Source organism: Vipera berus (assembly GCF_964194415.1).
Source record: "Vipera berus genome assembly, chromosome: 15".
Taxonomy (NCBI): domain Eukaryota; kingdom Metazoa; phylum Chordata; class Lepidosauria; order Squamata; family Viperidae; genus Vipera; species Vipera berus.
Window position 1 is genome coordinate 11,421,903 of NC_138218.1, and position 11,734 is coordinate 11,433,636.

Consider the following 11,734-nt stretch of genomic DNA (forward strand, 5'->3'; position numbering starts at 1 on the left):
GCTAACCTATTTATTTGAGCAAGCCGGCCTGGTCTGATGGGTTTGGGGTTGGGTTTTAATATGGTTTTAACTATTGTATATATCGGGCACAAATCATTTGTTTTTAACTTTTGTACTTTGTTTTTTAATGTTTATTGCCCTGTACACCGCCTTGAGTCCTTTGGGAGAAGGGCGGTATAAAAATTTAATAAATATAAATTTAATAAATAAATATAAACAATGAAGGTTCGGTCAGACAAGCTCAACAGGCAGCCACAGTAGCTTGCATTGACCTGGTTTGGCATGTTGTGTGAAGGGGACGGGGTGCAAGAAAACTGCAATGTGAAGCCAGGAATCTGCCTGTCCTCTACTGGGGAGAAGATTAAAGCTGAGCTTCTTATTCCTGCTCCTGTGTGAGTCCCCCCATTCGGTGGAAAGGAAGCTTGCCCCTCCACCTCAAAATTGTGGAACTCTACAAGTGGATTACCAACCATGGCACCAATTGGTTGTGTGAATGCAGCCACTCTGGTCTGAAAACTCACAGGGGACAGTTTAGGCAAAACTGCAGAGGATGCTGACATGGCACAGTCGACTGATGACGTTACCTAGTTTGGTAATGAAGCATCTGCACAAAACCACAATAAACACACATTGATGGTTTGGCTGCCAGTTCCCACCCCACGGGGCTAGGTCAGCCAAACAAAGGCATCTCGGGGCTTAGGGTGCTAATAAAACTCCAATTTTAATCAATCAGAATAGAGCTGCAAGGGCCCTTGGGAAATAAGTTGACACCCCCCCCCCCGGGAGGTTCCCCTGGTTTATGCCTTACAATCATGAACCTGAACTGGCTTGATTAGGCTGTAAGTGGCGGCAACGTGTGGATCTGTAAAGGAGGGCTGATTACCCGGAGCAGATCCACCCCCTTCTTAATTGCCAGCTTATATAGTCCGTGCCAGAACTCTGAAAGCAACAGCTTCCACTCCGGCGGGCCAAAATGATGGAGAACGAGGTCTTCGCCTCTTTCCTTTTTTTCGCCACACTTTTGATCCTGAAGATGTACGCCATAGCTATTCTCACGGGGCAAGTCAGACTTCGGAAGAAGGTAAGAAGGTTCAGGACGGGGGTGGGGGGTGGGGAGCGAAAGAAAGCTTCCTTTCCTTTGCAAATTCTTTGAAAGAGGCGGAAATCCCTTCTGGGTTGCTCCAGGCTGCAGGAATCTTGCTCTCACAGCATCATCGTGCCTGTCTGCTTTTTTTTTTTGCAGCTTAAGGGGGAGAATGGAGACACAGGGGTGCAGGATACAACCACATTCAAGAGGTTCTGCAAAGCCCGTTCTCCCCAGCTGAGTTTTTTCAGAAGAAGCTGAGGCCTTCCCTAAGAAGGGAAGACGGGCAACGTATTGCAAGTTGCAAGACCGCAACGTTTTTCTGGAACTTGCAGTGAAAGTAATGGTTGAGGCTTCTAAAACGGGGGTTGTTTTTTTTAAAGGAAAATATTGTTTTAGGATTCTATCTGGGTTGGTCACCAGGAGAAGAGTTGTTTCAGCTTCATGCGGGAGCCGTTCCTCGGGGTATTTCTGTGTGTGCTTTTGGCTGTTCTCTGTGTATTTATATGGTGGCTATTAAGCTATTAAGCCACCATACAAATAGCACACACAGAACGGCCCAGAGCCCTTGGAGAGGTTCCCTGAGAACGGGACGGTATGAGCCCCAAGGCTTGGAAGAATAAACCTCCGATCCAGGTGGCCAAGCCAGGTTGGGTTCTGCAAGATTATCCTGGGACATGGATGTTCCCTTTCATTCCTGAATACCGTTTTAGCACACTGCTCTGCGTAATGAGTAAGGTGCGATTAAAGGAAAAATGATTAGATGCCTGAAAAAAATTAGAATCCAGAGCATTCTTATTTCCAACAATACCAGCACATAAAAGAAATATAATAGCCTTTAAAAAAAACACCACTGTCTTTGGGGATTAAATAGAAGGCCAGGTGCATAACAATCATGGCACAGCCGACAGAAAGATTGTGCCATTTTAAAAACTTGCTCACGCTTGGACAAATCTGACCACCAAGAGTTTCCTAGCATGGTTGACACCAGAATAAAAACTACATCACTGGTGATGTGATGGGAAATTTTCTTGGAGATTCCATGACAATTCAAATTTGGGCGCGGGGAGGGTTAAGTGTTGAAACATGGGATATTCAAATAGTTTTTCTTGGGAAATTTTGAAGGGAATGGCTGACATCAATACTTTTGCAATCCTGCTTTATTAAATAAGAAGCAGTTCTCTTTAAGCAGTAGAAAGTTGCCGAAAAAGAGCCGTGAAGGCTGTCGAGGGATGGGTGGGAAGTGAAAGTCAGTCTGCGGGGCAACCGATAACCTTTCATAGCAAGAGAAACGAGCCACTGAAAATAAACGCCCAGCCTGTGTTTCCCTGACGTTTTCAAAGCAGGCAGGAGGAACTGTTTATCTTTGCAAGCAAAGTTATGGCTGCTCCCCTTCAGCGCTCTTGTAAAAAACAAAATTCGCTCATGCCAGAGAGCTTTCTGAGCAGGGGGTGGGAGCAAAATAATTTTGATGATTATTATTAGGACAGTGTTAGGGACGCGATGGTTCAGTGGGTTAGGACGCTGAGCTTGTCGATCAGAAGGTCGGCAGTTTGGCGGGTCGAATCCCGAGTGCCGCATAGCAGAGTGAGCACCTGTTAGTCGTCCCAGCTTCTGCCCACCTAGCAGTTCGAAAGCACGTAAAAATGCAAGTAGAAAAATAGGGACCACTACAGTGGAAAGGTAAGAACGTTCCGTGCGCCTTTGGCGTCTAGTCATGCCGGCCACATGACCACAGAGACGTCCTCGGACAAGCGCTGGCTCTTCGGCTTTGAAACGGAGATGAGCACCGGCCCCTAGAGTCGGAAACGACTAGCACGCATGTGCGGGGGAACCTTTACCTTTATTATGGCAGTGTTAGGAGCGAGTGAAGAAGAAAAAGCGGACCTCCATTTGGGTGGGATGGTATAAGAAGACCTCCAGAGTCCCCTCCAAGTCCTATGATTCTGTGTTCCAACCTATTCTTGTCATTTTAACTGCTTCTATATTTATAATTGTTTTTATACTTCTAGATTTGATTGCCTTGTAAATAGCCTGTTCTGGATAGTGAGATGGGCAACATATGAATTTAAATCAATAAAAGGGCCTCACCCTAGCTGACACCCTTGCTTTCTCTTTCCAAGGCAGCGAAGGAAGCAAGCTGCCCAGCTCTTCCCTTCCGTCTCCTCTCCAACATTGGACCTGGTCCAAAATTCATATCTCAATTGGTGTGTTTCCTCCAGGCAGAAGAGTCATACCTTTTCCAGGTGTTTATGCTAGATAAGACTTTAACATTTTAACCAGAAGACAGCCATGCAGATGACTTGCCCGTGTCCCAATTCACCACTGTGACATGCACAATATGAATGAACGAACTTCTGCTTCGACCTTCATTGTCTTCTCCTTCTGGTCTTTTCCAGGCATTTGCCAATCCTGAGGATGCTCTGAGACACGGTGGCTTGGAGTTCCACAGAGAAGACCCCTATGTGCAGAGGTGTCTCAGGTAAGTCATTTTGGGGATCAGCGCAGCAAGGTTGACCAGACCAAAAAAACAGACACCCTGTAGGCCTACAACTACTTTGATTAGAATAGCTCTAGGGATAGAACCTTGCAATCTGAATAGGATCCTCTCCTCTCTTCTCCTGTTTCATTTCTCCCAACACTATGGATCTGTTTTTTCTTGGGGGAAGGATCCTTCTCACCTCCCCCCCTCATTAAATTAACCAAGGATGACACTATTGGCCAATTCTGTCAAGCCAGTCTTGACCTTCTAGCAAGTCTTTGCCCAAACCTTGGCTTTTTATGACTTGTGGACTTCAATACCCAGAATTCAGCCAGCCATGCTGACTCAGGAATTCTGGGAGTTCAAGTCTACAAGTCATAAAAGAGCCAAGGTTCCCTACTCCTGCCCTAAGCCCATGGGTGGTGGCTTGTCCAGTGTGGTTTAAGGCAGGCCTGAGACCCCCCCCCAAGGGCTTTGGGTGTCCCCTAAAATGTTTGGGAAGGTCTCCAGAACCCTCTCATCTCTCCTGGCTGGAACTGTGTCCCATCTTTTCAAAAGAAAAATTCGCATGCCAGACATGCAGTTTATCTTAATTGCCTAATAAACTTTGATTTATCTAAAAAGGGAGGCCTCTTTAAAAAAGAGAGAGAGAGGAGCAGGACAGCTTTGCATTTCAAAGGGACATGATTAATTTTGGAATCTTCCTCCTGCCGATTAATCAGTCCGATTTCCCACATTTATTCACTTAGGATGAATTTTATTATTATTATTATTCAACCCCGGGTAGAAAGGCCAGGGGGGGCCCCCCATGTAAAAACATCCTGCCTTGTGTAATTTGAAACTTGAAAATAAATCCTTTTCCTGAGCGAGGCTGGCAATGACGAGATTGATGTGAAAAGGAATGTAGACTCAAGTGCCAGAGAGTGATGGGCCTTGAGTTCGCAAAACATACAACCCAGCTTAATAAAGCCTTTTTTTTTCCACCTGGCATTCTTCGCCTGGTTATTTTGCAGGACAAAGGTTTTTATTATACCTGGGTGGCATTTTATGTTCTTTTATAAAAATGTTTAGAAAATAGGGCCTCACTGTGAAAGCCGCCCCTCCTTGTTACACCCTTTATGCTCCTTGTTACACCCAGGCCGTTCCTGGTCTGTTGCAAAATATAGAATACAGAATAACAGAGTTGGGAGGGACCGTGGAGGTCTTCTAGTCCAACCCCCTGCTCAAGCAGCAGACCTCACATCATTCGGGGCAAATGGCTGCCCAGTCTCTTCTTAAAAGCCTCCAGCGATGGAGCACCCACAACATCTGCAGGCAAGGAGTTCCACTGATTGATTGATCTTGCTGTCAGGAAATTCCTCCTTAATCCTAAATTGGATCTCTCTTTGATAAGCTTCCACCCGTTGCTTCTTGTCCTGCTTTCAGGTGCTTTGGAAATAGGTTGACCCCCTCTTTTTTATGGCAGCCCCTCAAATATTGCAAGACTGCTATCATGGCATCCTTTTCTTCATTTCTTCAGCCATTCATTGTGTAATTTAGCCTCCAGTCCCTATATCATCTGTCGCTTTTCTCTGCACTCTCAACCTTTTATATATATATATCACAGTGACTAAAACTGGACGCAGTATTCCAGATGTGATCTCCAGTGCAGTATAAAGCAGTACTATATCACTTCTTGTCATCTTGATTCTATCCCTCTGTTGATGCAGCCCAGGATTGCCTTGGCTTTTTTGGTAGCTGCAGCACATGGCTGGCTCCTATTTAAGGGATTGTCCACTAGGACTCCGAGATCCCTCTCACGGTTACCGCCTATCTGTGCATTTGGTTTTCCTTGCCTAAGTGTAAACTTTAAACATTTTAATCCTCAACCAGGGAATAATCTTGATTTCTGCAGGCCAAAGAAAGGAATTTGATTAGAGGGAGGAAGCAACCCTTGTTTATTTAACTTTAAAAAGCGCCTACGTTATTCCTCCTGGCTTCTCTGTTCTTCCTTCAGTCAACAGTCATAAAAAAATGCAATTTGCTTGTTCCAGCCTAGGAACTCCAGAGAAAGCAATGGGGCTTTAGGGAGAAGATTTACAACATATTGTTTGCTTAGAGTTAAAAAGTTGGCTCTGGCTTAGAAGCAAAAAAAGGGGTAGGATTTTTCAGCTTTGGTAATTTGCAAAGAACGCACCAGCCTCCACGTCTGAGGACTGGCTGGTATCCATCCAGGACCTGTGGCATTTATGGGGCCAGCCCATTTTTTTGCAAAGGGAAAAAATGTCGAGGGAAGACCCAATGGTTAAGAACAAATACTTTTTAAATTTAAGCTTTGTTGCCATTCAGTGAATTGACTATAATTAATGGGATTCCTTCCAGTGTGTTTAATTATGTTATTTTTCTGCAGCCTGGCAGTTCTGGATGGGATTGGGGAGGGGCAAACCCTGGGAACTTAGACATCTTTCAATGAATCATAGAATCAAAGGGCTGGAAGGGACCTCGGAGGTCATCTATTCCAACCCCCCTGCTCAAGCAGGAGACCCTATGCCATTTCAGACAAATGGCTGTCCAATCTTTTTGAAAAACTCACAACTTCTGGAGGCAATCTGTTCCCCCGATTAATTGTTCTCGATGTCAGGAAATTTCGCCTTAATTCTAGGTTGGGTCTCCCTTTAATGATCTTCTGCCCAACTCTGTCAAATTTAGATTTTTGGGGGACATGGGTGGGAACTCCTGTCTCTCCAGATGCCATCAGGATAGCTGCCAGTGGGGATGGAGGAGAACGTGTGAAGGCTGCTAATTCATTCCCTGATTCTTCTCAGCTCTCAGAGAAATCAAGAAAACAAGCTGGAACTAATTGGCCTATCAGAATCTCTTCTAATTTTGCTTGCCTATGGGTCTCAGGAGGTACCAAATACCTCCAACGCAGAGTCCCAGGCAACTTTTAGAAATGTGGGCTTCAAATCCGTGAAGTCCCTAGTCATTGCTAAGAATTCTGGGTGTTGAAGTTCATCCATCTCAAAATGGGCAAGTCTGAGAAAGTTGAAGTAGACTCTTAGACAATTTAATGGAGTACAAAGGTCTTGGTGAAGCAATTGGCTTTTCCGCCTTGTATATTTTTTATGTGTTGTGGTTTTCCTTTGTTACCTGTGTAACCCAAGGAGAACTTGTTACAACTCATTCCTTCTTCCCCAGTAGTTTCCTCCCTGCCTTAAGGGCCAAAGAATGATTTACTCTCTGAATTTCCTAGCTGAAGAGGGCAAAGTTTCTCTAAACTATAATACCTAGGCAAGAAATCCTTTAATTAGGTCATCAGAAGGTTAATCTTCAACAAAACCAACAAAATAGTTGAGTCTTAGTTGAGTTTATGCCCTGGGCTGAAATGTGGGCAAAACGTTGGGTGCCTTGGGTCATAACCTTGCCTTCTTTATCCAATCTCCCATTACCAACTTTGGGATTTGGCCAAGGTGTGTGGGTACATAAATGAGGGCCATGAGAATTGTCTGGAGAGCAATATTGTGGTAGCCACATACTTTTTTTTTTTTGCCTCTTCACTAATGGGGAACAAATCCAGCTGTGGGTTCATTCCATGCAAGGTAGAGTTGAGGAGCTTTTTTTGATCTTGAGTCATTCCCTTGAAGTTGAACCTAGAAAGTTGAGGAGCTTCTTTTGACCCAGAGTCAATCTCTTGAAGTTGAACGTAGAGAGATGGGGAACTTCCTTTGACGTAGCGTCAACCTCTTGAAGTTGAGGAGCTTCTTTTGACCTTCAGTCATTCCCCTGAAGATGAGGCTCTTGGCTGACTGTACATTTGCAGAAGTAAACAAAACGAATTTCAGAGGGATTTTTAATTGCAAAGACTCAGCTCAAGTAGATTTTTGGGATGTTTATCTGGCTGACTATGTGTCCATCTGTCTTGCAATAACACAACGGATTACAGATGTGAGCTGTTCCCTTGGGTGCAGTTATCTCTGACCCATAAGCTGTGGAGAGACATGTAAACCCCTGAAAGGCCAGGCCCAGCTCTGACCACTTGGAAGGATTTGCGGGGCTGATATTGTAGATGGCCGGGATGCAAAAATCCTTTCAACCATTTTGTTTAGTGACTGTTTGAAATTAGAGTGGACCCCCAAAAAAGGTGGCTTATGACCATTTTTCATATTTACGACTGTTGCAGCATTTTAATCTACAAAATCAGAGGAAACCCCACTCCCTTGTTCCCTAGTTGAGTAATGAAAAGCCTGCAAGAAAACCCCCAAGCACCAGGGACCCTGCCCTCTTCCTCCTCCTCCTTAAATCCTCCTCCCTTCTAGCACTGATGACGTTACCTAGTTGGGCAATGAAACGTCTGCAAGGAAACCACCAAGCTCAGAGAGCACCAGGGACCCCACAGTTCAACCCTGAGCTGCAAATATTCTCTTTTATCCGTCATTAAGCAAACAGTTAAGTTGGGGACCACCTGTAGAAAACTTGCCGTTTGTGGTTGGGTGTCTTCCATAAATCACGACTGCACAAGCCACGTCTTGGCAGAACGTGTGAACCCAGTTAGAAGTATGGACTGCCGGCTGGAATTCTCCAGTTAGGTGCAAGGCTCCGTTTCAGACTGCGGCTGACTCAGGTTGGATGGGATTTTCCACCAGCTCAAGAAAAAGATGAAGTCAAAGTTAGTTTTTAAAATGTTTGTCCATTATTATTATTTTTTTTGCAAAACTCGTCAACTGTAACTTGCTGAGAAACGGCTTTCTTGGCAACTGTTTTTGCTTTGAGATTCCTGGCAAAACCTTGTGAATGTAACTGGGGGAGCCAGTTTGATGCTATTCATTGAAATTATCTGGCAGGTTTTCTGTTTTTTCTGATGATGCGATTAAATGTTATTTAAGCCGGTCACGGGGTTTTCAACTTAGCCTCCTAACAGAATTCATTCGCTTAAATGTTCACTATGCAGAATCTGTTTATTACTTCTGCGAAGCTTACATTTTAAAGAGAGGTTTTGGGTTTCCCTGGCTGACTAAAATGGAGAACAGAATTAATCAGAAATTAGAATTTCTCATCTGAACCTGACCTGAATCCTGAAAGCATCAACCTAACCTCAGATTCCTAAATAGGCTTCTAATTCCAGAATGTTGGTAAAATGGCCAATCCTCATACTTTTTTGGTATTTTTAGAGGATCTTATATAAGCATGCATCTTGTTTTTATATGTATTTACAGTATTGCAAATGCTTGCATTTACTATATTGTATTAATACAATCCATATAGTAATCTTGGGAGATTATTGAAGAGAGGTCCAACCTAGAACTAAGGAGAAATTTCCTGACAGTGAGAATAATTAATGGAACAGAAGTTGCCTCCAGAGGTTATGGGTGCTTTATCACTGGAAGCTTTTCAAGAAGAGATTTGGACAGCCTGGAATAGTGTGGGGACCCCTGCTTGAGCAAGGGGTTGGACTAGAAGACCTCCATGGTCCCTATGTTCTACGTTCCATCTCTCTTTAAAAAAGGTGACTTTCTAGCAAATCCTAGTGGTGCACACCCCTGGTATTATTTACTTAGCTAAGATTTCAAAGGATTTCCTTTTTCTTTAATGTCAGAACTGCTTTGGCTTTTGAAAGAAGGGGGAAAGAATGTAGAGCTTGAGGTTTAATGGTGCGTGCAAAGTTCCCAGAAGAACTTGAGTATTTTCTACAAAGCATGGAGAAAAGGAGACCAGTTGCCTCTTGTAAAAAACATCCTGAAACAGTTCTAACCTGTTCATCTTCTTCTTGAACCCCATAATGGTAGCCAGCAGCCCACTTGAGGTCCACCCAGTGTTGAGTCTAAAGGACCAAGCCTGACCATGTTCCTCTTCTGTGTCCTTCTGTCACCAGAGTTCATCGAAACGATATGGAAACCATCTACCCGTTTCTGTTCATCGGGACTGTCTATAGTTTCCTGCATCCCAATCCAGTCGTGGCACGGATCCACTTCCTGGTTTTCTTCCTGGGTCGGATCGTTCACACCATGGCGTATCTCCTCCAGATGAGACCTCCCGTCCGTTCGGTGGCCTACAGCGTGGCTCAGATTCCCTGTTTCTCCATGGCCCTACAGATCCTCATTTCAGTGATCAAACGCTAGTGACTGTTGGTGGCCTTCGTCCCCGTGGCTCTTGGGTCATGCCGAACGCAGGCCATGAAGAATAGCAAGAATCTAAATGGAGGGAATAAATGCTTCACCGTATGGCTGTATTTTGCGTAACTAGTTTTGGCTTCTCTCTCTTGGGAGAAAAAGACTATAATGGATGGATTTTTTTTAATCTCCTGGTCTCTAGGTTCTAAGGCGTGGATGATATTTTTGTAAGGTCCAAGTTTGGTTTGGAGAAATTTAAGAAGTGGGCAAGCTAGGAACACCCCAACCTGGGTGGGCGTGAATGAAAAGAGATTATTCCTTCTGCATTAGCATGAAATACTTTCTCATCCAAAGGGCCACCTAACTAACCTCAGTTGAAATCTCTTGAGCTGCCCACTCCATCTGTGAGATGTTCAGGGTCCAGCGTGGGTCGACTTATGGATGTGACTCTTACTCTTCACACTGTTTGTAATTGAACAAATAAAACACATTGAAAGAAATTTGTGCTCTTGGCATTTTCGATCTCCAACGTTTGCAGTGGGTGGGCAGTTTCTTTAAAACTCCTGTTTTTTAGATTAATTTTTTCTCAGCCCTCTCAAGGGAGGCCCTTCGGATTGGTTCCCAGAATTCCCCAGTCAGGACAGACACCGCTCAGAATTGTGGGAGTTGTAGAAGGTCCTTCAGATGCATAAATTTCAAAGTACAGGTTATCAACGTCTCATTAAATGTTAGGAGAAAAAATTCTACACGGAAAAGCAGTTAGAGATGGTGGAACCAATGACCCACAGGGTGGGTGAATTCAAGCTGGGGCAGGGCAGCTATCTTTCAGAAATCTTGACAGTCCTTCTCTGAGTATCACGTTGTGTGGGAAGTCCTCCATAACCTCTTCCAACTCTGCGAACATGTGTTTACTATGTGTGAAGGTACTGCTAGTAGTTGTAGCTGTTTTTACTAACTTCTGTATCCTACCAAGGTCACAACAGGAGGCATCACCCTGCCCAAGCGTGTCTCATCTCAAAAAGCTAAGCACAGTCAAACCTGTTAGTACTTGAATGGGAGACCACTCAGAGATCACAAGGCCGTAGCCATCCTTGATGACCACTCAGCCCATCGTGAATGATGAGCTGTTTACTGCACAATCAACCTTCAAAGAGTCTCGGTCCTCTTTTTTTGTGACTGATCAGCTCATTGCTCTCCCATCTGAGCCAAAAAACAGGGTTGTGGGTTCCAAAGAGTCCCGTGCAAATCTAAAGTAAAAGAGAGCAGAAAGTGAAATAAGCACAGAACCCCAATAACTGTGCTTCTAATTTAATTTTGAGTAAAGTTTCTTACCTGTATGTCTATGGAGATTCTGAGTCATCCAGTTAGTTATCTGGAAGTTGAATCTCGGCTTCTTTTAAAAAAAAAGAAAAGTCCTGTTGCTGTGACTCATGGATTTCTCACCTTTAGTTGCTCCTCTCTGAGGGAGGTGGATGCTCGTCCTTCACCCCCATTAGGGCAAAATCCCTAAAACAAACGCGCACTTAGGAATGATTCTGCATTGCGTCCACACTGCAAGGCAACTGGAGCATTTTTCTTCCCACAAAATGCTGGCTGCAAAAAATGTTCATTATGCATTTGATGATACAGCATTGCCCTCTAGCGTCTACAGCGCACTATGGCACATTTATTATTTTTTCTTTATTTCAGAAGCCAGCCGGCATTGGCTTCCAGAAATGGACGGGTAGAAATTATCCTATACGATTACAAAAGAGTGGTTAAGGCACTTGGCTAGAAAGCGGGAGATGGCGAGTTCTAGTCCCGCCTTAGGTGTCAAAGCCGATTGAGTGACTTTGGGCCCATCACCAGGAGACGGTGAGTTCTAGTCCCGCTTTAGGCATGTCGGTGACTTTAGGCCAGTCCCTCTCTCAGCCCGACCCACCTCACAGGATGGTTGTGGAGAAAATAGGAGGAGGAAGGCATGTGGGATATGTTCACCACCATGAGTTATTTGTAAAAAATAATAAAAATAAAAACACCCCAGGGCAATGCCCGGATGTTTTGTCAGTTGTGGAATGGGATGAAAAAAGCACCATATAAGAC

At 44.3% G+C, this 11,734-nt stretch overlaps 1 protein-coding gene and 1 long non-coding RNA gene across 2 annotated transcripts; one reads left to right on the forward strand and one right to left on the reverse strand.

The window, feature by feature from the left end:
- The first annotated feature begins 952 nt into the window (after window positions 1-952).
- Window positions 953-10,155, forward strand: PTGES (prostaglandin E synthase). Its single transcript, XM_081339554.1, has 3 exons — window positions 953-1,081; window positions 3,484-3,566; window positions 9,415-10,155. Exons 1-3 carry the CDS (start codon window positions 974-976, stop codon window positions 9,659-9,661), a joined length of 438 nt encoding a protein of 145 aa, XP_081195680.1. The 5' UTR covers window positions 953-973; the 3' UTR covers window positions 9,662-10,155.
- Window positions 8,027-10,114, reverse strand: LOC308674800. Its single transcript, XR_014027975.1, has 3 exons — window positions 10,022-10,114; window positions 9,295-9,733; window positions 8,027-8,188 (listed from the first exon to the last, which is right to left on the reverse strand). It is a non-coding gene; the product is annotated as an uncharacterized lncRNA (long non-coding RNA).
- Window positions 10,156-11,734: the final 1,579 nt, after the last annotated feature.

Bases quoted from the DNA above. Each gene is read 5' to 3' on its own strand.
- PTGES (XM_081339554.1), top strand. From the start codon at position 974: ATGATGGAGAACGAGGTCTTCGCCTCTTTCCTTTTTTTCGCCACACTT. The intron at 1,082-3,483 runs GTAAGAAGGTTC...GGTCTTTTCCAG, and splicing joins AAGTCAGACTTCGGAAGAAG to GCATTTGCCAATCCTGAGGA. The intron at 3,567-9,414 runs GTAAGTCATTTT...TTCTGTCACCAG, and splicing joins TATGTGCAGAGGTGTCTCAG to AGTTCATCGAAACGATATGG.